The sequence below is a fragment of the Myiozetetes cayanensis genome, unplaced genomic scaffold (genome assembly GCF_022539395.1).
Source record: "Myiozetetes cayanensis isolate MyiCay16 unplaced genomic scaffold, myiCay2020 scf1, whole genome shotgun sequence".
In the NCBI taxonomy this organism is placed as follows: Eukaryota; Metazoa; Chordata; class Aves; order Passeriformes; family Tyrannidae; genus Myiozetetes; species Myiozetetes cayanensis.
In genome coordinates, this window is record NW_026086604.1 from 115313955 (window position 1) to 115338315 (window position 24361).

The following is a 24361-nucleotide window of genomic DNA, read 5'->3' on the forward strand; positions in this document are numbered from 1 at the left end:
AAAATCTTTCACTCAGTTCAAGTGTAAACATATTTAACTAGGCTTTTATAAAAGTGGCATTTTTAAACTGTGTTGAACTAAACTCCAAAAGTTAGTATATTTAGTTATGTGAAAAAGTACCATTTTTAAGACATCAGGGCACAACTGTAATAATTTTAAGATTTATTTATGGCCTGCAACATCTAAGCAAAATAAAGTAAGGTTCAATATTTTTGTGGGTAGAACTAAGTATATGATATCTAAGTTTACCAGGTCAGAATGTTCAGATGTGAAAACCATTATATTTGTATTTTATTTTATGTGGGTGTTTTACTAGATACTATTATAAGCCTAGGAAAAGCTAAAAATATTGTGTTATTTGAAAGTTGTGAATCACAGCCTTGAAAAGCAAAGTCAACCCTTAACCCCAAGAGCTTTAGTATGATATATTGCCTCTGTAAAGGTACATGAGCAATGATGAGATTAGAAGCAAGCAAAGGGATAAATTATTAGCTACTGAAGTGATGGGGAAAAGATTGCTTTGTCAAGAAGAAAAGCTGAAGTTTCTTTCCTTTAGGAAAAAAGACGAGAAGTGTTTAGCAATGGTATCAATTCTAGTACAAGCATAAGCATTTCACCAGCTATGGCTGCTCCAGAGATCAGAATAAACCCAGGCAAAGATACTTGAAGCAATCTGCCTTTTGGCACTGGATTCATGAACTGAAAGCAAAAGATTTGTCATCATATGCAGGTGTTAAATTCTTTTTCTCAAATATATTGGAAACAAAAACATTTAGGGGCAGTAATCTCCCAGGAGCATTGTGAAACAGTTTGTTACCCTCACAGGACAGGGAGAGCCATCCCTTATACAGCTTTGGCTGCAAGGTGTGCTGGGTGCATTGTGACACCCCTGCAGTGTTCCCAGAGCCTTCCAACCTAGTTTCTTTTCAGTCCTACTCCCTATACTTTTTCACAATATTCCTGCATGTCTTGTCAACATCATGGGCTATTAACTTTGCAAATTTGTGTTATACTAATGTGTTTAAATCCTATAGAGATTAACAGTTACGCACAAGAGACAGAGATGTCACCAACCTTCACAGCTTCTGCACTTGTAGCAAACTGGTGAGGTTAGGTATCCCCAAATCAGCCAGCAGATGATCCACGTGAAGGCATGAAAAAAAACCTGTGAAGATTCTTGCCGACATGCAAAATCCCTTCTGACCTGAAATCTGTCCATCTGAGCAGCACGTGCCAGCAGGTTGTGCAAGAAAATGGATCCTCTATAGCATCACAGAACACCCTCTGAGGATTATCTGTGTTCATCCATTGCTGAGGGCTGCAGAGAAGGGCAGCAAAATAAAATTCAGAGCATATCTGGTCATTTCTGGATTAAGGGAGAAGTTAGCAGGGGCTGCTACTGTACCTGATCTGATCCTCCCCCAGGTATCTCTTACCCATGAAAATTGCTTTGTTTCAGAAACTGCAGAGCAGATGAGTTATATCACTGCTCCTGTAAACTGTCAGAACACTTAGCTTCAAGGATATTACTTCTTCCTATAGGGCTGCATTTTTCTAACTTCATCACCCAGCTTTTGCATCTTGTAGCATTTTCGTTAGCAAAGTTGAAAATCTTCATTTAATTTACTTATACGCTGTGATTAATCTCTCAACAGTGTCTTTGCTAAGCAGAACACTTCAAGTTTCATTTTCTATGGGTTTCTTTTTAGACCTGGTCATTTTTACGGTCTTCCTTTGAATTCTTCAGGGTTTTCATACACCTTTTGAAGTGGGTTAATCATATCGGGATGTGCTGTACCGGCACTGGCTCAGCACAGTGATTACTTAGCACAGGGAAGGTCATCTCTCTGCTCCAATGTGACATTCCTCATTTTAAACATTTTTACTGCATCATCATGTTAGTGCTCTTTGATACCGTGTCAGGTTGAGGTGATAATACGTTATGACCTTTAAAATTTGGTGAATCACTGCTTTCTAAACAGAGGCGTTTATCCTGTGGGTAAAATTAGGAAATGTTTATTTCCATATGTGTTCCTTGCATTTGATGATACTAAAATTCACTTCTTGTCATTTGGCTTTTTAGCTGACTAATTCACGTAACTGCAATGTGTTCTATTTTCTTCTACCATTCTAACTGGAGATGTAATCATCATACATTTAATAGTTGTCTAAATTGTTGATTAAAACATACTACTATATAAAACTTGAGGAGCCCTACAGAACTAAGTCCTTCAACAAAGTGTTAGACAACATTTTTAAGAATTATCAATAAGTCAGTCAAGGAGTCAGACCTGCCTTTTAAATTTGATAAAACTTAAAAACCCTCTGGGTTTTTTAGATTGATATTGTAAACCTTTTTTTCCAGACTTTATTAATCAACCAGTATTCTTTTTCTTATGTTGATGATTATATTTGCAGGTGACTTTTAAACAAAACAGTATTAATTGATGCTTATAAAAATGCATATCCAGTGACTATTTGCCATAAAATTATCACAGTGTCAAACAATTACTGAATGTTCTTTTTGTGGTTTACAGTGAGACAGTTTAGGATTTTTTGGCTCTCTTCTCGACTTCTTTCCCTTACAAGGGGGATCTGATGAAAGTCAGGTGCAGTTACGTCATGACAGAGGTGATGTGTTGTGGCTGAGAAATTAGCAAAACAACCACCTCATCTATTCTGTTTTGAATCCCTAGTAATTTATAATCTTTTTATATCAAATCCAATTTTACAAAGTATATTTTTATATAATGCCTTTTTAGAAAATAACGTTTAATTAAAAATTTCTCCTTTTGGCCCTACAATGATTCTGTGTTTCTTTACCAAGAGCATTTTATTTCTATAGGTTTCAACAGATATCTGCTAACTTACATTATGAGGGATAGAATGGCAATTTTATTTTGTTCATATATTCAAAAATGCTTTCATTAAATGTTTATCTCCTTCCTTAAAAAAAAACAAATAATGTACCACATGGCAACAACAAAACTGCTTGTAATATCAGGGGATGTTACCATGGGAATGAATGATGGTTTTGACATATTGCCACTTAGGGCTATGTGTATAAATTAGAAATAGGTGTTTGATTATAGAAACAGAGGAAAGCCAATCTGTGATCTTTGTCTCCTTCTTATAGCTGTGCATTAGAACTTTACTTTTCTTCTGTAACTTAACCACTGGAGTACTGCTAGGGGGGAATTCCTTTTAATATCTCCAAGGGACAAATGTTGAAATTATGGTACATAAAATGGCCAGACAGGGAAGCAGATTTTCCTGCTGTTCTCGACCTTTTTCACAAGCTTGTCATAGCTTTTAAACAAAAAAAGAAATAATCCTGTGTTCAATGTTTCCATGATTGCAATGAAGATACATCCAAACTTGTAAACCTATCCTGTTTGTTCACAATATAAATGCAGATTACTCAACTGACAGTGAAAAAGTATACTTGCCACTACTGAAACATCATCACAGATACATTTTCTTGATGTTACTTTCTCACAAACACTGGCCTTTTTCAGGAAATAATATTGTCACTGGTGATTTCAGTAATATGGTAATGTTCTAGCTAGCAAGTGCGTAGAGAAAAAGATTTTTCCTGGTGACTGGTAAATGTGACACCTGTCTGATATCTTAGAGCAGATGACAAGAAATTTGTCTAAGAGACATGAACACAAACAACACGCAGAGTACATCATAGTATCTGCTGGAAGATTCCTCTCTTGTCCTTCATTACTTCCCAGGCTCAAGCCAACACAGCGCTGTTAAATGGCATTTCAGGTGACACCAGTTAATTACACTCTCTGTTGTTCTAATATCTTTAGGGTTTGGACTATGTAAACACTGGCCCACAACTAGGGCAGCCTCTTAACAAAAAGTAGATTAAAACCCTGAAGACATATCAGTACTCCTTAGGCAAGTACCAGTATGAGAGATTGTGAAGGTTCTTTATGAACTTGCCAGTTTTGTTCCAGAGAGAAAAGTGCTGACACTTAAAAAGTTGTCTCTTTATAAGGGACAGGAATCAATCCATCACTTTCTCTGAGACAGAAGAACCTACCATTTCTTTCCAACAGAGACATAGTCTGAGATCTCCAAGTGTGTGAAAGTTTACCAAATAATTACATGTGTAGCACAGGAAGTCCTTTTCATGAGAGGCAATTTAAAGGAACATTGGTTCAGTATTAACTTGGATATGGAGGTCTTTGTTTAGAACCTAATTTTTTTGATGGGCAATTTATCAGGTTATAAAAGTGGAGAAACTAAGGTCATTCCACACTTGCTTTTGCTTGAGGGCAGCACTATGTAAATGCAGAAGGTTGCTTCCCCAGCTAGCTGAGATTCAGAAGCAATTTAGCTGCTTTCTCACAGCATAGAGCCTCAGCTAATAAGCTGTGGGCTTGTTAGCTCATACCAGCTCTGTGAAGACTTAGCTCACAGGTTCTGCACAACACCCTAGAAATATGTGCCAAGGTACCCGGTTTTACAGAGCAAAGAGAAGTATACCTGGTTTTATTAACTTCACCTTCATACTGTTACTGCTTAACTTGAACCAGCTGCCAGAGAGACGACTGTTTAGGTGGGTCTCAGAAATATGTTTCTCAATATCCAGGTCTTTAAATCACTTCTTGTCCTGGAGGCAGCATCACAAAACCTTCTCAGCTCTGACCCACATTGAGTAAGTTTATGCATCCTGGTTCTGCTAAGCCAAAGCAAATAAATCCTCTTTGAGCTACCCATACAGGGCTGATGGGTTTGTCCTTACTGTGCATTTTCTAATTTGATTTCTGCTATCTGTAATATGTTGCTCTGTCCTTCACCAGTATTCACCAGTACATCTCTGCTGCTCCAGTGTGGATTATGGTAGGGATGTGGAAAAGTGAGGTTTTCATCCCCCATTCTAAACACCACCAGCATTCTCCCACTGGAATAACATGTCAGCTCTCAGTTTTTGTAGGTAGTGTATAAATAACTGCACATATCTAAAAAATGCCCAGAAGTTATGGCATCATGATAACAAGAAAAATAAAAGCCACTCTTTTGAGAGTTCTTTGAATGGGGTCACAGGACACGTCCCTGCCACAACCATCAGGCAATGCTGGCAACCGTAGGATTCACTAACACTTCCTGACATCTCCCAGACAAATATTTGCAGGACGTATTAAACACAGTTCAAAGCCACATTTTCATTGTGATTATTGCAAACACCATGAAAAGGAAGGAAAAAATATAAAAATTAAGGAATAAAAACTATATAGTTTGCAACTATATATAGTTGCAAGTATAATTTTAGTTATTGTGTGAAATAGCACCTTTAAAGGTTTAATTAGACTGACTTGTCCATCCGTCTTTTAACAGTCAGTGCAGTTGTTATAAGAATGCTTTTCATCATAAGGATCATTTGCAGGGGGGGAGGGAGAGGAGAAAGTTGATTTAATGCTCAATATTTAGGGACTGATACACTGCTCAATATAGATGTCGATGCAGTACTTGTTAAATGTATGCAAGATAGTACTGAATTCTTGTTTCTTGTTTTATGTGTCATGTGATGAGATGAAAGGTTATGACATTTTTGTAAGGATAAAATTAAATGAATATTATTCAGCTGACCTGTGTTGAAATGAAACACTTCAGAGTTTGTTGAGGAAGTAAGCGCATTAAATGAGTTCTCTTATGCTTGGGACATAAATAAAATAAGCCATAGTTTATAAACCGGCTGTGATTAGAAATGTTGTCACTAAAAAAGGCCACATCAAACAGAGCCCCATGAGTCTAAGGGAATTGCTCTGTTTGGTTAGAAATAAATAACCTATAAAACCAGCTTATAAATAAAGAACATTAACAACTTTATTAAACTAAATATAGGAGTGGTTCCTGGGAAACAAGTATTCATTGTATAGCATGACTTTCAGACTGTTACTTTTGGTCATCATATATATATATATATATATATATATATATATATGTAGGAAGAATAAAAGTGTAACTCTTCATGCCCCATGAATTTTAACCACCTTTTTGTCACTTGAGGGTAACTCTTAAGGTCAAAAACTACTGGTTCAACTGATAGAGAGCCTTTATACAACTTTATACAGCCTTTATACAACTATATACTTTCTTTATACAACAACTATGCCGGTCCTGAAAGCCCAGCTGTGGTAGGCACCTACAGATGCTTTCATCACAGTAGTCTGAATAAAAAGGAGATTAAAATAGTGAAGCTTACACATCCCCTCATTACCTAATTAACAGCTTTCCCTGCAACTTTCAGTGAATTCCCACTGCTTCCTTCCTGCTGTGTGGTGAGCACCTCCCTGCTGCTGAAGTAGACTGACAATCCACCCTTTCCTTTCCAGCATATCTTAACTGGTGGTTTCTCTTACAGTGTCAGCTTTAAGGGAATAGAACCTTAGCAGAAGCGAAATCATGGTGTGACTGAATTGTTAGTTTCCCCATTATTTCCATAAACACACATGTAAGGTATATGGTAAGCATAATTTGCTTACCATGTGTAAATCAGAGTTCATAGTTAAGAGTTGATCTTGTCTTTGAGCAAGGGATGGACAAAATGACGTCATGACCCTACCAACCTCATTTTCTGTACATCTGCAATTCTGTGCATTGCTATGAGTTGATTGGTGACTTTTTACTACATATTTCTCTGACGTCACAAGCATCACCACACATTAAATATTGATAAAGTGTTGGTGCTCCACACAACACATGAATCAGAAGTATATACTCTATAAATACATAATTTATATTCATCTAAATGTTTTAAAGAATGCAGTACTTCACAAATAATTTCATACTTCAGATTTTTAAGATCTTTAAATTCTTTAATACTCAAATGTTGCTAAGTGATGCTTTTAATATAATGTATAATTGTTACTATAAGAGTTGACATTAACAGTGAGATAGGTAAATGTGTTAGGCTACTCAGCAGCGTTGCCTTCATCAATGCTTAGATCTCAAACACTATTGTTTTAGAAGGGAATTTAACTCCTCTCATTTGTATTTTTAATGCTGGAAAGAAAATGCAGTAGTTGGAAACATCCTGAGCTGCATTATTAAACAGCAATATGACTGTCACACAGTGTAGTCTTTCTAGAAAGGCCACAAACCACTGTTAAGTTCTAGATTTTCTGCCCGGTTTTTAAGGAGAGAGCACATTTTCCTGCTCCATCAGATCAAGTTCAGGTAGGAAAGAAGTATTTGTTGTGAAAAGAGAGAAAAATTGATTATCAGAAGCTAAAGTTCCAGTACATCCTTCCAGCCCCCTAATGTCCTTGAAAAAGCAGTCTTGCTATCACTAGTATATTGTGCAGGGAATGCTGGAAGCATTTTCAGTAAACCCCAATTTCACAAAAACAATCATACAAAAGTACTGGAATATGAGTCCAGAGAGTTGACTTGACATCTGTGGGAAACTTGGTATTTTTTTGCTTTCCTTTTTTGGAAAAATAAGGAGGTGTAGTAGCACCCTCAGTTCTCCTTTCCTGCTGCCTGCCTTGGAAGTGAGAAGGTACTTTTGCATTCTGAGTTTGAGCTGTCCTCTCAGTAGTGGAAAGCAAGGGTGAGAAAAGTCGATTTAACATGATTCTAGCACTGTTGATTGTTCACAAGTCATTGATCAGGAACTAGTAGTAGAAAGGGAGCATTCATAATACAGCTTGCAGCTATTTCGAGTTAGCTCCTCTCAGCAGGAGTCATCTTCCTGGAAAAGCCCCACGGAGACTGGCTTAAAATAGAAATCATTAGGAGAGAGATGCACTGCAAAAAGGCAGCAGTACAGGAGAAAACAAAGAACCTCAGAGAATAAGGGCATTAAAGTTATTCCCGTGTTCAGTGTTCTCCGCCTCCATCTGATTTTATGTCAAGTCCATGTTGTGCCTTCATCTGGCAGGGCTGTAGCTGTTTGTCTCTCACCTCTTTGGTGGAAGGGAAGAGGTGCAGATCTCTCTTCTGGATGGGTGGGCATGAAGAGGTGCCTGAGGGGGCCTTGTCTACAGCAGACTAGTTTTCCCATTCGTTTAATGCTGCTCTGGGTGGATTTTGTGCAAAATCTGTATTGAATACAAGTGAAATTTTCAGTGAAAGTTACTTTATTTAATAAGCCTCTAAAAGAATTAGGCCAAGCCTAACAGCTTTTCCACATTCAGAGAGGAAAGTTTTGAACAGCCCCTTTCCCTGGCCTGGGACCTCAGCCATGACTGCTCACACCATCTTGCAATATGTAGCAGTTCAACCATCAGAGAGCATAAGCTTCCTCTGATTTCCCTGCTAGGAGCTGCTGTCAGTGTTTTTCCTCTTTCATCTCTGTAGAGAGGATGATAGCATATCTTCAGTTTAAAGTTTAGCAATTAATTTAGGGAAAGGAAATGGAAATCTTGATTTTTTTGAAAATTACTTCTGGAATGAATTTGCATGTGAACTGATTTACAATCTGGTATAACTGTAAGAGCAAGAAATGAAAAATACATTTCATCTTAATTTTTAGCTATTTCAGCTGTTGCCAACGAAATCACTATGTCCTACAGTGTTTTTCCATATCTTGTAGAAAAGAAGAGCATGAATGCAATCATTTGCATGTTACTCCTCTGTAGTTATAGTTGGCTTTAAAGTACATCAAGGCAGCTGATCATAGTCTCACTGATGAAGTAATTATTGATTTACTGATCTAGTATCTATAAAACCTAAATGAATCTACTCATTTTTGAGAGTAAGTACACAAAATTAAATCTAATCAATTGTATAAAAGGCATCCCTTGGGTGGTGAATCTGGTTTGAGGGCATCCATCGTGGTGGATAGAATTGCTGAAAAGAACGGTTCTGAAGAGAACAACTGATTTTGCAGCTCCAGTATTTATGAGTCTTAGTCAAGAGCAGAGTCAAGATATGATAATTCATTTTGTGATAGTCAGAATTAAGTTGAAACAAATCCAGAATCATGTAATGGCTGTCTGGTATCTCGTAGGTCTCACAGCAGTGCTCTGACCACCAGGTGAGAAGTTGCAAAATTCACCTTTTGCTTTCCTCTGCTAAGAATTTAATTGAAAAAAACCCTGTCTTTTTCTGCAGAAAACATTTGGCATCAGCTAAATGAAATCTTCAAAGAAAGAAAAGAAAAAAAGGCAGTCAGGAGTATTTGACGTTAACCTTAGTTTTTTTAGTACTATAGGATTTTGATAACTTTTGAATGACAACAGCTATCCCAATAGATAGATAATTATAGCATACTGGACTTGTTTTTTAATAATCTAGAAATAATGTAATTAGTTTCTTTGATTCATTGCATCGGTTTGTTGGGGTTTTTTAAGTAAGAACTTCCAATTGCAGGGTTTTCTTTAAAGATAGTTATTTTTTTATGGGAAAAAAAAATTAAAAACAAGTGTGAGGTACTGATACAGAGCATCAGATAAGGAAAAATTTGATTTGTGGCCAATTCATTTATAGACATAAAACACTTCTCTCAAAGTACAGTAACATCTTCTGTGAAGGAAGAATAATTAAATTATACATCTCAGCTTAATGTAAAAGTCCCTCAGCTGAGCAATATCATATGAAAAGTGCTTCCCAGAACTCTTGAAATAGTATTTTTTAAAGTATTTGTACTTACAAGGTATCTTTTGAGATACAGAAAGGTAAATAAAAAGCTTTTGTCTTCACTTATGAGCTTAGTGTCCCTCTTCATCTCAGCAACTGACTGCCCTGTGAGATCCCCCCAGCAATGGGAAAAGGCTTGGATGAGAGTCCCCCAGGTGAGGAGTGCTGTGCTCTGGCACAGCCATTCACAGGAGGGCAGCTGCAGAGAACACACCAAGTTTCTCACCCTCCCTCTTCTTCTTCCCACCTCTCCGTACAGTCCACATGGATTTCAAAGGATGGTTCCAGCAGAAAGATGTGATCAGGGAGGCACTCATGCAAAATCAGTGATGGTATTCTCTCATCTGAGGACTTTTTTTTTTTTAAATCCATCTCTCCTCATTAGCCAGGGAAGAAGAATGAGCACTGATAAATGTGGTTTCTGCTTATTTGATAGTTAAAAAACTTTGTGTTCAAAAGGGATGAGGGCAGCAGATTAGAAGCCATATGCAATTCAAGGACTTAGTTAAGAAGAAGAAATATTCATTGCCAATTCCCCAGAGAAACCTTCCTTCTGTTCCATTGTACTAGAGAAGGATATCCCAAGTGATGCCCTTATGTCCCAGCTGTTATTTACTAGCAGAGGGAGAGTGGCTCATTACAGGGATTTACACCTTGGGCATTTTTCTGGGCTAAGTGGAAGTGTGCTTTTTGAGTCCAAAATTGTATCTTAAAACAAACTTCTAGTGCAATTTTTTCCAAAATAGATTTTAGTGGTTTAAACTGATTAAAAATAATAGACCCTATATATCCAAGGCATATATCATACTGTACTTTAAAGATACAGCAAATGGAAGAAAAGATGTGAGAAATTACACAATTCAATTTTAGAAAATGTTGCTATATTTCCTACCTTTTTTCTCTTAATCTTTTTTCTTCTGAAATTAATATTAGAACTTGGCATTAATCTTGATAAAGTATGTGGTGATACAAACATTTTTACTAATTTTTACTGCTGTCTTACTATCATGGTTCCGTTCGTAATTTCTTAGAAATTTCCCAGTGTGCTGGCTCTTCAAACACAGTTACATCTGGGTTTTGTAGCAATGATAGATTCTTTTGCCTTTTTTTTTTTTTTTTAAATACTGACTTGTAAAACATCCCTAAGGAATAGTAATAAGAGTAGATTATTTTCAGATCATGTAGAATGCCTTTCAGCTTTTGTCCTCTCGCTCTTATTTTTGTGATTTTTTAGATTTCCTTCATTTAGTCTTCAACATGTTGGAGGTTTGTTTTGAATTATTTTCTTGGTCCATCGGCCTAGTCAGTATGCATGCCTTAGTTCTTTAATGTATGGTTTTAATTTATGTTGGGACCAAACACTATGGAATGCTTTTCTTTTTAATGCTGAGAAATGGAAAAGGCAGTTGAATTTAGTGATTTAGGCTGTGATCAGGCATGGCTCTCCTGCCTATGAAGACTTTGGATTTCTGATGTTTCAAGTTCTGAACCTTTTAAAAGTAGGAAATCATACATTGTTTTTAAACAGTGGGAAATAGGATCTAAATTATTCTTTAACAAGTAAATATGAATACATTTTATTTACCAAATTGAGAGACTAGACAATTTGGATGTAAAGTGTAAAAAGGCAAGTAAAATGTTGAATTAATTGTTTTCTCTCAATTCATGATGCTACATATTTGCAGAAAGATGTAGTTTTCTGTTATTTCTAGCCTTCATAATGCAGTGTCTTTCTCATGTAAAATTTATACTAGACATCGTTCAGTTGTACTACGTTTGACTTCACTGCTGCAGACCTTGCCACTGTAATATGGTAAATAATGCATGCCAAGTAACGTGAACTGAGATCTCCTTGTTCAGGTAGGCTGCCTGTGCAAACCTGAGGTTTCGTACCTTCACCGATGCTCTTCACCTTGATTGCACCACCTTGACTTTTGTCAGCTATTGCCTTTCATAGCTCTAGCCTCTTTTATTCCTTCTATTTTTCAGATTGCTTTTTTAGCGGTTCAGTTAGTACTTAGGCTTGGATCCTTTCTCCTCTTTGCCCTTTCCATTCTTCCTTTATACCCATTACTAATTTCTGGTCCACACTTAATTTCAAACTTGTGTTTATACACAGGTTTTAAATCCACCTCTCTACTTCTAATCCTTCTTCTTGTCCTGTCTCCCACATCTCATTCTTTTGCTATTTATTCTGTAAACACAAAACTCATGCCAGATTACTCAGTACCTTTACTTGAAAACTCATGTTATGTCAGAGTTGGTGGTGTCATCATATTCATCCATGTCAGGATCATCTGTTACACCACTTTTGGCTTTTCACTGTTTTGGGCCCTGAACACGCAGGATGTTTTTAAAAACAAACAAATGCAATGCAGGTGTGGATTAATGGTACAAGGCTCTGACTGTGAAGTACCTGGGATACAGATATTCAAGAGCAGCAAAACATTCTTCCAAATGAGTGTCACTGAGGAATTTGGGCTCAGAATATGTATGTAAAACAGGAGAGGCACAAAGGAGTATCCTGTCATTTTTAGTTGACAGGTAGCATCTCATTCTGCCAATCTGTCACCAGGAATCTTTGCTGTTTTCTTAAAGAGGAGGAAAGTAGGAGCTTGGAGGTCAGAGAATGATCTGACATAGTTTAAAGAGTCCACAGAGCTATTGGAGCTGTAGTTACTCTGGGCTGGTTGGGACTGTAGCATTGCCTGGGCTTGTCCTGCCTCCTGCAAACACTGTATGCCAGGGTCCTGGAATGCATCCTTGAAGGACCACACTATGGGTATGGAAGGCAGGAGTCTTTGAAAGTGTTGGTACTGCACTGCTCCTTCTGTCAAAGAAGTTATGTTCAGCCCTGGGTCTTTTACCTAAAAGAAAGGACTGGGAAGTGAATGAAACTTCTTACGGTCTTTATATAAAGAAGAGCATTCTAGCATCTGCAGTGGCTATGGGATGAAGATGAAGATTGCTGTACTCCTACCTTAAACCTTTCTGTGAGATGCAGCAGATTCCTCTATATGTTCTTGAATGCTTTCCAAAATGTCTTCACGTTCAAAGTTGTATGTTGTCTTCTAGGGGCCAGTAGTCCCTGAGTCCCTTGGTACACAGGGAGAATAGCAGTTCTGCAGAAGCAGAGCATTGCTGGAAGCCTCCTGGCAGTAGTGCCAGGCTCAGGCTGGCCTCACCTCTGCAGCTAATCAGGTTGTCAACCTCTGGATTTCGGTGTGGAATTGTGTTTGCAGGTCACAGAATTTTGTTTTTGAAAGCATCATCAGCGGTAGGTTTACAGCACGTTAGAGTTTCTTTAGAGTATTTTCTCTCTTTACCTTTTTTTTCTTTTGATGTTGCAGGAAATATTCAGGAAGTCATTTTACAAGAACACTTGGAAAAAGAAGATGAAATTCTGGTTTCCTTGGCTGGTTTGAAGCAGGTACTGCTATTGCTTATCTTAACCTTCTTGTGCCCTTCAGGGCTATTCATCCTTTCTGTTTTTTCTCCTATTTTATTCTTTTTGTATACTGCTGTTTTGTCTTTTTGTATACTGCTGTTTTGTCTTTTTGTACCTGTTTTACTAGGGCATCAAACATTGTGGTGTACTTTTATTTATGAAGGTAAAGTTCAGCTATAAACAGTTTAAATTAGTTGCTTGGTATTTGCTCCCATGGAAGTTTTGGAGGCCTTGAACCAGAACTGAGGAAGTGCAACCCTGAGTGCTGGACTTAAGCCACACTATCATCTTTCTTAATGCAAAATGTACTTGCTAGGCAGTAACCGTGCCTATGTCCCCATTATTTAAATGTGACGACACTTGAATGTCATCGAATTAAAGAAAAAATACTACATACATAAAATGAGGATGCTGCTAAGCATCTGCAGCTCTGATTATACTGTCCTCTGCTCTCAAGATACATTTTATGAGGAAAAGTGTGACCTATGTTAAACGTATAATGAGATAGGGAACGATCTTAACAGTTTCATTCTCCTTAGGTTTCTTGGATTGTTGTTTTCCAGATTCTAATACAACCACATTTAACTGTTATGAATATTGACTTGCTTCCTCTCTTTTCAAAGCAAATGTTTTGGGAAAATGGTTAGTGAAAGCATTCTGCACAGAGCTTTAGAAAATACGGAATTCCTCCAAAATTTTAACTTACATCCTTTCCCCTCCCATTCAAAACAGATCAAGGATATCCTGAAGGGTTCATTGCGTTTCAACCAGAGCCAGCTGGAAGCTGAAGAAAATGAGCAAATCACTATTGCTGATGATCATTACTGTTCTAACAGTCAGAACAAGGGGGCAGGTGATGTCTTAAAGGGACCTGTTATAACAAAGCAACAGTTCATCTCAGGACAACAGGTAAGACAAAAACATCTCAAGCAGGCCTTTGGTGGCCTTCCATTTTTTGGAGACTTCCTCTTGCATGTCCAGACATTACGTGGGACACACCAGCATTCCTGGTGCATATGGAGAGTGGTTAAAAGTGTATCTTTAGCCAGTATGCTACTCCCATCAATTATTTTTATTGTAGCCTTATGCTCCACACATGGATATTTAAGTGTTAGGTGGTGTTTTGGGGGGAGTTCCTCTGTCACACTGTTTAATCACAAAATCAGAGATTAATTTCCTACAAAAGATGTAAAAACTGCAGGTAAATGTTCCCATACCAAATGTTCCCACATGATTATTCTCATTGTCCTTGTACTCCAGGATCCCATTATGTAAGAGCTGATTACCTGCATTGCAGTGTATTCATGGCCAGGGCCAAAAAGGAAGTAGCAAGGAGGTTGCTTTTAGCTTCTACTCCATTTTATTGACTTTCTCCTTGAATCAGTAAACAGTGTTTTCACAGACAAAGCATGCAGTCATAGGACAAGTTCATGTATTTTCCTTTGATACTGAAAGGTCCTTCTCTAAGACTCAGTCTGACTCAAATGAGATCTTAAAAAAAATTACTTTTTTATATGCTTATTTCAGTATTGGAGTTAAGTCTGCCACCCTACTGCTGAAACTCACACTTGTAAATCAGTAGCAGCACTATTACCTCAAAGTCTAACTGAGCCTGCCATCAGTTTGCTTTCAACAAGTTTACTTAGGAACTGCAGGAAATATTTATTCATTTTCAAGATAATGACACAGGGTCATTTTGATTTATTACACGCAATCCCCCTGAGTTAGAACACTCTATGTTAAAAAACATATTGTAATTGTATTTCAGTATTAGAAGCAATATTGAGATTTATTTTTTTATACTTAGTAATGGCACCTTCAAAGAACAAAGCTTTGGTAGAAAACTTTCCTTGCTTGTTTAGCTGTTGTCATTACAATCACTACTTCCTGCCATAATTAAGCAATAGGTTGAACTGATGTGGCATATTGGAATGTTCATGTAATGACCTCCTATTTCTGTCCTTTATCTCCTGGCATGTTATACAAAGTACCTTTGGCTTTCTTCCCAAAATGGCAAATAATGTTTTTCTGATGATTTTTTACTTCTACAAACTGGAAGGTAGAATGGCATATAACATGACAGCATGCTGTATGCGTGTGTGCAGACCCTACTCATGCTCGAGAAGCCCTTGCTCAGAGGCTGGTCTGAACCATTTATCATGGGTGTGCTGGAGATTTGCACTTTGGGTATTGGGAGTGGAGCAGGTGAAGCCTGATCTCCACAGGTTTCTTCCCAATGGAAACTTTTGGGGTGATGTACAGTGAGGTTTGGTCTTATCCCAGCGTGTAGTCAGGAACTGAGTGGCATCTGTAGGTCCTCCTATCTTCTGGAAGTTCCAATTATGATAATGAGAAACAGCCCCTTTGACAGAAAGAAAAAGATTAGAATTAGACATGGCAGTCCAGGAGGACTGTTGGTATACCTAGTTAGTTCGGGATAGTTTGTCTGTCTGTCTCACTCTCCCCTAGTTAGTCTGTGCTGTTTCTGAGCCCGTCATCTTCAGATACCATGGCTAAAATGAAACAAAAAGAGGAGAGCTTTGGACCCCTTTTAATAAAAAACGTGAAAATAAAACTGCAGAATTTAGTGGACTTTGAAATTAGGCTGTTAATTGATGGGGTCAGTTGTTGGCCCAAACCAGGCCACGGCCCAGGCTTTTAGCTCTGCTGAAGAAAATGAGTTGCACTGGTGCCCTGGGTCTTGCTGGGAGTACCTACTGCGAGCTGAAGGGGGATTGAAAACAACCACTTCTACACCACTGAATGCATTTCTTGCTAAGTAAATTTTACTGTATTGGCATTTTCTGTGACTTTGGTAATGCATATAATTCTATTTGGTGTGATTTGTACTGTAGGGATTTTTCTGTGCTGCAATTATAGGGATATTTTCTAGGACAGCTGGAAAAGTTACAGGTGTAGCTATTCTGTAACTGAGATAAAATCTGGTCTTTTGTGCTTGGTTGTTATATAAGTATAAATTATCATTTTTGCTTTTTTTAAAGTGCTCTTCCTCTTTTTTGCCTCAAAAGCCCCTTCTGGAAAGCGAGGATAAGGATATAGCCCTTCTTTAGAAAGGAAAGCTGCAAAATTAAAAATGCAAAAAAAAAATTTAAGATAAAGGCTCAAAGAAAAGGAGCATTTTTTGGAATGTTTGGCTTTGGTAGCAGTATGCAGTTGACAAACAGAAGGCTTCTGTTGCTAAATAATGAATGATAATTAACACATTATCTTGCCTTTATGTCTGTTCAAAGGAGGAGGCAAAACGAGCTGCTGTTCTTCTAAGCTTTCTTAGAATTGTATCCTTGCAGTTAGTTTTAACTCCTTCACAGTGTGAAGGCAATTGAAATAAGCCTGGTCCTAGTAGCTGATATTCATCAGGAAAAATTGTTTGGAGAAGCCATATGGCAACGGGCGTAAGGTTGTTAACTTTCAAAGCTACTGGAAGTATAATTCTGTCATTTTTCATTTATTCAGTAGTGGCAGCAGATGGGAAAAAAACATGCTTCACGTCAGCATGAGTTTCCTGAAACAGAAACAGGCAGAAGAAAAAGGAAGGAGGTATTTTACCTCTGGAAATATCAGTACCAAAATACCAGTGTATGCCAGGGATAGGCAAACATTTTCAGGAGACCCTTTTATAGCATTTTGGAGTCAGTATCTCTGCTTTGCTGCTTCTCTGGTGCTTCAGTGAGATATAGGTCTCCTTAACCAGACCAAAAAGTGTGGGTAGCATGAAAAGTAGTGTTACAAAGCAACAACACTAACGAATTGGATGAGTATTTTCCTTCCTTTCTTTATTAAAGGAGAGGATGATTTTTTAACTGCACAAGAGTGCATTTTTGAAAGCAGAATTCAGGAAATTGCAACAGCAGTACAAAGTGTTTATGATGGAGGGCCCTTGCTGAGTGTCATTGCCAAAGGCAAGACACCCTGTTATCTTTGGGGGTGCCGGCGAGGAAAATACTGGTCTTGATGAGCAAGTCTGTCACGAGGTCAGAACTGTTGTTACCCTACACAAGGTGGAGCCGTCTTGGGTGTGAGGACTTAAATAGAGTATTCTTGATAGCTTGGAATAATAAAGTGTATAATTTGGCAAAATGAGACTGTACTGCATTCCCTGAGAGCATGGTGAGACACTGGAACAGGTTTCCCCGAGAGGTGTGGATGCCCCATCCCTGGAAACTTTGAAGGTCAGGTTGCATGGGGTTCTGAGCAACCTGATCTAGTTGAAGATGTCCCTGTACCTTGCTGTGGGAAATGGACTATGTGACCTTTAAAGGTCCTTCCAACCCAAACTATTTTCTGATTCTATTTTGATGGAGCAGAGCCACGGTTGTGTGCTGCCTGTGTCCTCACCCCCTGGAGATGACAGCTGACTGACTGACAGCTCATGAAGACAGCATTTCAAGCAGACAAGATGAAAGCAAATGGCTAATTAACAACAAATGATGTCTCAGCTCAGAAGTGTTTAAATAGTGAAGTATCTCTGTAGGATAGATCTGTTTGTTTTTAACTTCATGGAAACTGCTTGAAGTTTTTGGTATTTGAACTACTCTGGTTCTGTGTGGATCAGGAAGTTTTGAGATCAATTTTGATAGCACTCAGCAATGGCTAGTTGTTGATATTTCTAAAAGAAATCTGCTGGGTTTTGTATGAATTTTATTAAGTCATCTCAGGAAAATGAGTTTGTATCAAAAAATAATAGGTGTAAATTTCTATCAGTGTGATTACTGTCTTCCGCTGGGACTTGTAAAATTAAAACAAATACCTTGGACTTAAGATGTTTCCATTTGAATTGCAAAGTATTAAAATGAGTTGATTACAAAACAGAATACTATATATTATTATAGTAGAATAATATTAATAATATAATTCTAAGCTTTCTTAGAATTGTATCCTTGCAGTTAGTTTTAACTCATTCAGTGTGAAGGCAACTGAAATAAACCTGTTCTACTTCTACTCAAAACTACTTCTAATTACTACAGAAAAGCAATATAATTACTGAAAATCTTCACAACTGTAATGTATGTGTTTGATACTTAGCTGCTGTGATCACTACATGGGTGCACTGTTATGATGAGACATGTAAGACTGCTGTACCCAATAAAGTATTTTTAGAGTGTTCCATTTTATGCTTTGTAAATAACAAATAAATTATGCCATCTGAAGTTAATATCCGCTTTATTTTTTACTTTATTTGGACATTGCTACTTTTGGATAATAACTATAAATAATATATATAATACCATAAAAGTCATTATTTGGTAAAATTGGTACATACTTTAAGTCCTTTCTGTGCTGTTGTCTCACAGACTACGACTGACTCGAGCACTAGTGAGAGCAAGAGTGCTGATGACTATATTATGGTTTCCAAAGAAGAGGAAGGAAGTAAAAGCACTGTTCCTGGGCCAGTGCAGTCCCTTCAGGCGCACAAGGAGTCGGTGGTGAAGCCAGAAGCTCCGTCTCGTTCTTCTTTGATATTCTCTGACCCACTGATGGGTTCCATTTCGGCCTCCTCCAGCAACCTGAGCTCCAGCCCTGATGACGACAGTAGTAACAACAGCAAAGATTCTGACTTTGCTATTGTCAGCCCACTGGACATCTAAAGAAACAGGTTGGGAGAGTTTTGGAAGTCAGTCATTACAACTCAATTCAAATTCCTATGATTCCACGGGCTGGATATTTCTTTGGATTAGAAGGGCAGAAAATAGATAGAGGTAACCCATTTCAGCTGCCAAAAGCCTAAATTAAAATTTAAAAAAAAAAAAAGGCAACACAAATTTGCCCTTTTCAAAAATAATATACACCTTTTAATAACTGCCTTAAATAAAGACTCAGTAAAACCCAGTTCTAATATACTGTTATTCTTAGTTATGCTGTTACATTACTTAAGAGCTTTTATGCATTAGAACTGTTGCTTTCCCAAAACATAGAATAGTATGTGCTAGGTACCATAATGGAAATGTGTAGATACTTGGCATCAGACCTGAAGCAGCAAAGACAAGCTAGATTTAATGTCATCCTTTTACAAAATATGCTTGACTGGGTATTCTGAGTAGGAAAAGGTACTGCTTCTTATGAGACTGTGATTGGAGAAGTAGGGAATGAATATCAGAAAGATTAAAAGGATCATCCTGGTAGTAAGTTTGTTCTCCCTTAAGGAATCCTAGTTTCTTCATTTTCATCCAGCATAGCCTGAGGTGTGTTCAAGGCAGAGGTTTGTGTAGTTGTTCCTCAGCGCTTACAGGAGGCTATGTGACAAACTCCTTGAGAATGGGAAGCTATACAAAAGAGCCTTATTTCCCTTTGTCTACTTTTTTTTCCCCTTGAGATTTCCCAGTTCTGCTCTTTTCCTTTTTATATTTGTCTACTTTTACTTCCTCTGGCATGAATTATTTTTTATTTTACTGAGACTACCACAGTTAAAACAGTAGGTGCAAGGGAAATAACAATATTTCATAGTGTAGACCTGAGCCAATTGAACTAAAACTAGCTTGAGTATAATAACTTTAACAGGGAAGGTTGCAAAGTGAAATGAAATGTTCATAATTAAAAGCACTTTATGTCTCATTGCTATTATGTTCTATCTTCTATAGACTCTGTTTACATATATACCTATAGAATTTCCATATTTCTAGTCAAGAAAACATAATGGTGCAGCAGCATTAACCAACAGAAAGTTTCTAATAAACTCTATAACTTGTTCTTTTATGGAAAAGTGTATTTCTTTCCCATCAAGTAGATAGTGCATTTCATAAGAGCTTTTTCAAGTAGATAAGGGGGTTTTTTGTGCTCTCTCTGATCCCTTTAACCTCTGTTGGAATTCAGAAAATTAAAACGGTGGTGAGTGGACACCTGCTCTTGCAGGGTCCACACAGAGCTAGCTTGAGGAAGGAAAGCTAGTATGTCACTCTGTAACAGCAGCAAAAAGAAAGTATTGTTTGCTTTGAAGATGCATATACATTATACTATGCAACAACTTCATAATTGCATGACAAAGCTTGTGTTTGTTCGAAGGTAAGAAATGGTAGTTATTTGCTGCTTAGTCTGTAATTGTAGGTGGAGTGAAGTACCATGTTCCAAAGATGAGGTGATGTGTAATTTGCTGATCTTGGATTTTACAAGGTCAGTGCCAGAGGCTGAACTGAGGAGTTAATTGTCATGTAATTACACGGTAGTTGCCATATCCTTACGTGTTCAAAAGCCGTCATGTAGTCCTTTGGAGATTATTTGTGCCTTGTAAAATGTTAAAATACTAGAATGTTATGAGCAGGCATAGCATCATACCTCTCTGCAACAGAGTGATGCGAACAGTCAGATGACTATTTAGATAAAAGATCTTAAATGCGTAACATTTATGAAAGGTGTTTATTTTGGTTTAGTTTTAAGCTTCATAGAAAATCACTGTGGAATTCAGCATGCATGCCTGTTTTCAAGTTTATTTTATTTCCCTGAGTTTGCATGAATGCCAGGGGATTAGGTGGCTGTTGATTTATTTAGGTCTTTCAAGCTTTTCTAGCCTTAACCCATTACGCAAGGCTTGTACCACACCACCAAAAAAAGGAGAATCTGTTCAAAAGGTACCTGTGGAAAGAGGAAAAAATACTCTGGGGACAGAGAAAAAAGTTCTTTTTTCAGTGATACATAAACCTTCAAAGATTCCAGTACTTTGGCAGGAGAAAATGTTTTTACTTCTTTTTTATTTTTTTAAGCATCTGTCTTTTATTTTCTATTCTAGTTGGTTGTTTCAGGGATCACATTTGCTGTTTTCTTGAACAGTCTCATTGCCAACGGAAGAGTGTGATTTGTACAGGTTTTTTATTTTTGTAAGTTAGTTGTATCTTTAATATTGCATATTTTAAAACAGCGGTAAAAGTCTATAAAGATTTTGGGAGTTTCCAATAAGTTTTCTTTGATCAGTGAATACCGATGAGCTGAATGCGTATCATGCCATGGGACATGATAAAAATCTTCCAACACAGAGAGATGATTATACAAATAAGAACAGAGCATCTTCCAGTAAATGAATGTGCTTTGGCTGTACCATGTCCTTCCACATCTCAAATATGTTGTCTCTGATACTTGATCATGGTGCAGAGATAGTTAGAATTTTAGTATATTCATCAAGTTAGAAACTTCTAAGTTAGATAAAATGTCAAATCATTGTCCTGTCTTGTGTTATGTTAAGAATATACTGAGAGAGAAATTGTCATTTAAAACATGAGATTATTCTTTTTCCTCAAAAATGACCTGTTCATAATGCTCATGGATAACAATAATGAGATAGAAAAATTACATGCATTGCAAATTACCGATGAAAACTAATAAGGCATGAAGATATGTATCTGAGACTGTTGTACTGTATCTCACATCTGTAATTTATTACATTAAAGTCCCGTGCTTGTCATGTCAGTTGTATGTACTGCAGAAAGGCAGTATCATATTTTGATTGGGTTTTGATTTAGCGGTGGAGCTTTGCACCTTTACTCTGGAAGAACATCTAGCCCGCTTTATTAAAGGAAGAATTAACAAAGTTTCTGGGCTGCGCTTGTGCTGTTTTCTCAAAAAAAGAGGGAAAGCTTTTTGGCTGGAATACTGGAAGTATGATTTCCGAGAGCTAGGGTGATTAAAAACTTCAGAACTATCAATATAAGCACAAAGTTTATTAGTAGTTTAGTCTGATTTTATATATGTGATCCAGGGAATAAAACTGCTTGTCATTTATCTCAACTAAACAGTATAGAATATTTCCTATTTTACCGTATTTCTTGTATCTGAAAATAACAAACCAGAATTTAACATGGTGTAACTTTTCTGCAATTTCATAAAACTCGATATAGTTTCATCGTTGTGTCTCAGTCACAGTGCCTGTTTCTGTACAGTGCTTACCTGAATCTCAGTACTTTATTCCACCTTCTTAACTGTTTCCCATGATTCTCCAGTGTGTTCTCATTAGGTGGCACTGAGGCAACTATTTAAAAGATTACATTTCAGATTTAAGGTGTACTTGTGCCTGGCAGTTACCATGTCATCTGTTCAAATACAGACACAGCAATCCTAACATGAACAGATTTCCAAGTTCTGGGTGTCAGCCCTTAAATAGTACTTCTGATTTTGTGCTGCATGTGTTGGTCTTGAATGAATGATTCTAATGTTTTATTAGACTTGAAAAGGTGCAATTTCATAAAATAAACTTCCACTTGACTACGGAATAGTAATTACAATGTCTCAGAATCTGTGCTGTTCTTTTGGGAGTGATTATATACAGTCTCTGCATTGGTGTTTCCTGTGTCACTGAATCTGCTATGCTCCAGCTTCAGCAGTTAGCTAAATTTAGAGATGAAAGAGCATGAAAGAAGGTCATCAGAGAAACAGCAACTTCAAGTGTGCACACAGGCAACTTGTTTGCCTGCTTCTCACAACATATTCAACCCCTACGATGGTAAGGGAGGTTTTAGGTACGTGGGAGGATTCTGCAAGAGGCAAAAGGCATAACCCTAGAAACAGACAATGAACCAGAAGGTCTGCAGCTTGAGACTCTCTTAAACTATGGGTTCTTTAGGGCAGGAACCATCTTCTTCTCTGTTTGTACAGACCTTCTAGCATAGTTCACCATGATCACAAACACTGTCAAGATGGTGACAATGATAATAGTAGTTATAATAATAATAATAATACACAGATTATTTCACCAGGTTTTGCTCTTTCAAACAGCAAGCTAGATTTAATTCAGTAACAGTAACTCAGCTGATAGCAGTAGTGTGGTAGCAGAGAAATTCGGTCCCACGCTGCTAAAATAAGTGCAGCTAAGGAGCAGTCACTTAAATAAATAAATTAAAAGCAAAGAAACCCCACACGAGAAACAGGACAAAATTACTGCCAAATACAAAAAGCTGTATTTCTTTCCAGACATATATGAACAGAAGAACTGTTTTCTAAACTGTGCTTCAGGTAGACCTTGTTTGACTGCATCAGGTAGGTTTGTGCAAACCTATCTTTTTTTTTAGCTTGCAAAAGCCTAGCTGATGCAAGGATGAGGGAAGCATTAAAATATGTCAGCTGCAGAGAGAAGACATTGTGGTTCCATTTTCTGTGAATGGTAAGAATGTGATCTTTCAAATCCCACTGATTTAACACTTTCACTGTCCTCCATGGTGACAACATGAAAAACCCTGTAATCATTTCCAGAGACCTGATGGGAACTCTGCTGCTTAAATCATCACATGCAGTCGTAGAGCTTTGAGATGAGAAAGTTTTCACAGCTTTGCCTTTGACCGTGAGCTTCAGGGACTGAGTAACTCATACAAAGAGGCATTCAAAGATACTACAAATTATCGTGTCAGTATTTGAGACCTTTTGGAATATAAATGGCTACGTAATTTTGAGATGTAAGAATAGCTGTCACAATATCTTTACTTCCCACCTGCTGTGTTAGTTGAATTCAGTGGATGGGGAATATAGTAGCATTTTCAGAGTATCATTAAATTGCCCTTTAAAATAAGAGAGAATATAAAACAAACAGATATTAAAAGGCAGATTGTCAGAGGTGTCATATAGCTTACTGGATAATATATACCTCTGTGCAATACTCAGGAACATGTATAATTTTTATCCTTAAATGGGGGGACTTGCAACATGCTGAAACACATGGCAAAAAAAGTAAGTAAACATGAGCCTGTTCTTAAAACCATTCCTAAAGCTCCAAGGATAAAAATACAGCAAAAATATAAAAAAAAAAAAGTTTAAATACACACAAAACTTAATTAGGCTTGCAAAGCTTATCAGGTATCAATAAAGTTTCATCTACTTTAGAGAAGTTATATGGAACTCCAGCCTCCAGGTAATAGCACAGTGTGAGTTACAGAAGCACCTAAAGGTGACAGATTGGGACCACATTCAACTTGTACTTCAGACCAGTAACTTTCAAAACCTGGAGAAAATTAATTCCAGTATATAAGCAATGAATTGCACATGTTTACTACGTTGTAAAGAAGTTGTGATGGGAGAGCCCCTCAGCAGACCCTCTTTCCAAACTTCTTTTGTTCTCATTTCCCACAGTCAAGCCCATCTGGCACTTTTGTGATACCAGGCATAACCCATAAAAACTTCAGCTGTTTAGTCTTCTTAAATAACTGAATTCTCAGTCACTGTGATCAAAGTTAGCTGTTCATCATCTGAGGATTCCAATACCCTATGCCTGCAGCCTGGCCACCAGCCCAAGCAGTGTGCTTCTTGTTCTCATGTAAAATCTGAAATCTTATGAAAATCTCACAATACTTACACAGCAGGTGGTATCCATATTCAGTCCTC

The 24361-nt window shown here is 37.4% G+C and overlaps 1 protein-coding gene across 5 annotated transcripts in view; it reads left to right on the plus strand.

Moving 5' to 3' along the window:
• TBC1D5 (TBC1 domain family member 5) overlaps window positions 1-22269 on the plus strand; it is a 315237-nt gene extending 292968 nt beyond the window's left edge. For all 5 annotated transcript variants that reach the window (XM_050307600.1, XM_050307606.1, XM_050307620.1 and 2 more), the window contains 3 exons: window positions 12954-13033; window positions 13784-13960; window positions 18364-22269. In XM_050307600.1, the coding sequence (XP_050163557.1) occupies window positions 12954-13033; window positions 13784-13960; window positions 18364-18657 (551 nt within the window). In that variant the 3' untranslated portion in view covers window positions 18658-22269. The remainder of the gene's footprint in view (window positions 1-12953; window positions 13034-13783; window positions 13961-18363) is intronic.
• The last annotated feature ends 2092 nt before the right edge of the window (window positions 22270-24361 follow it).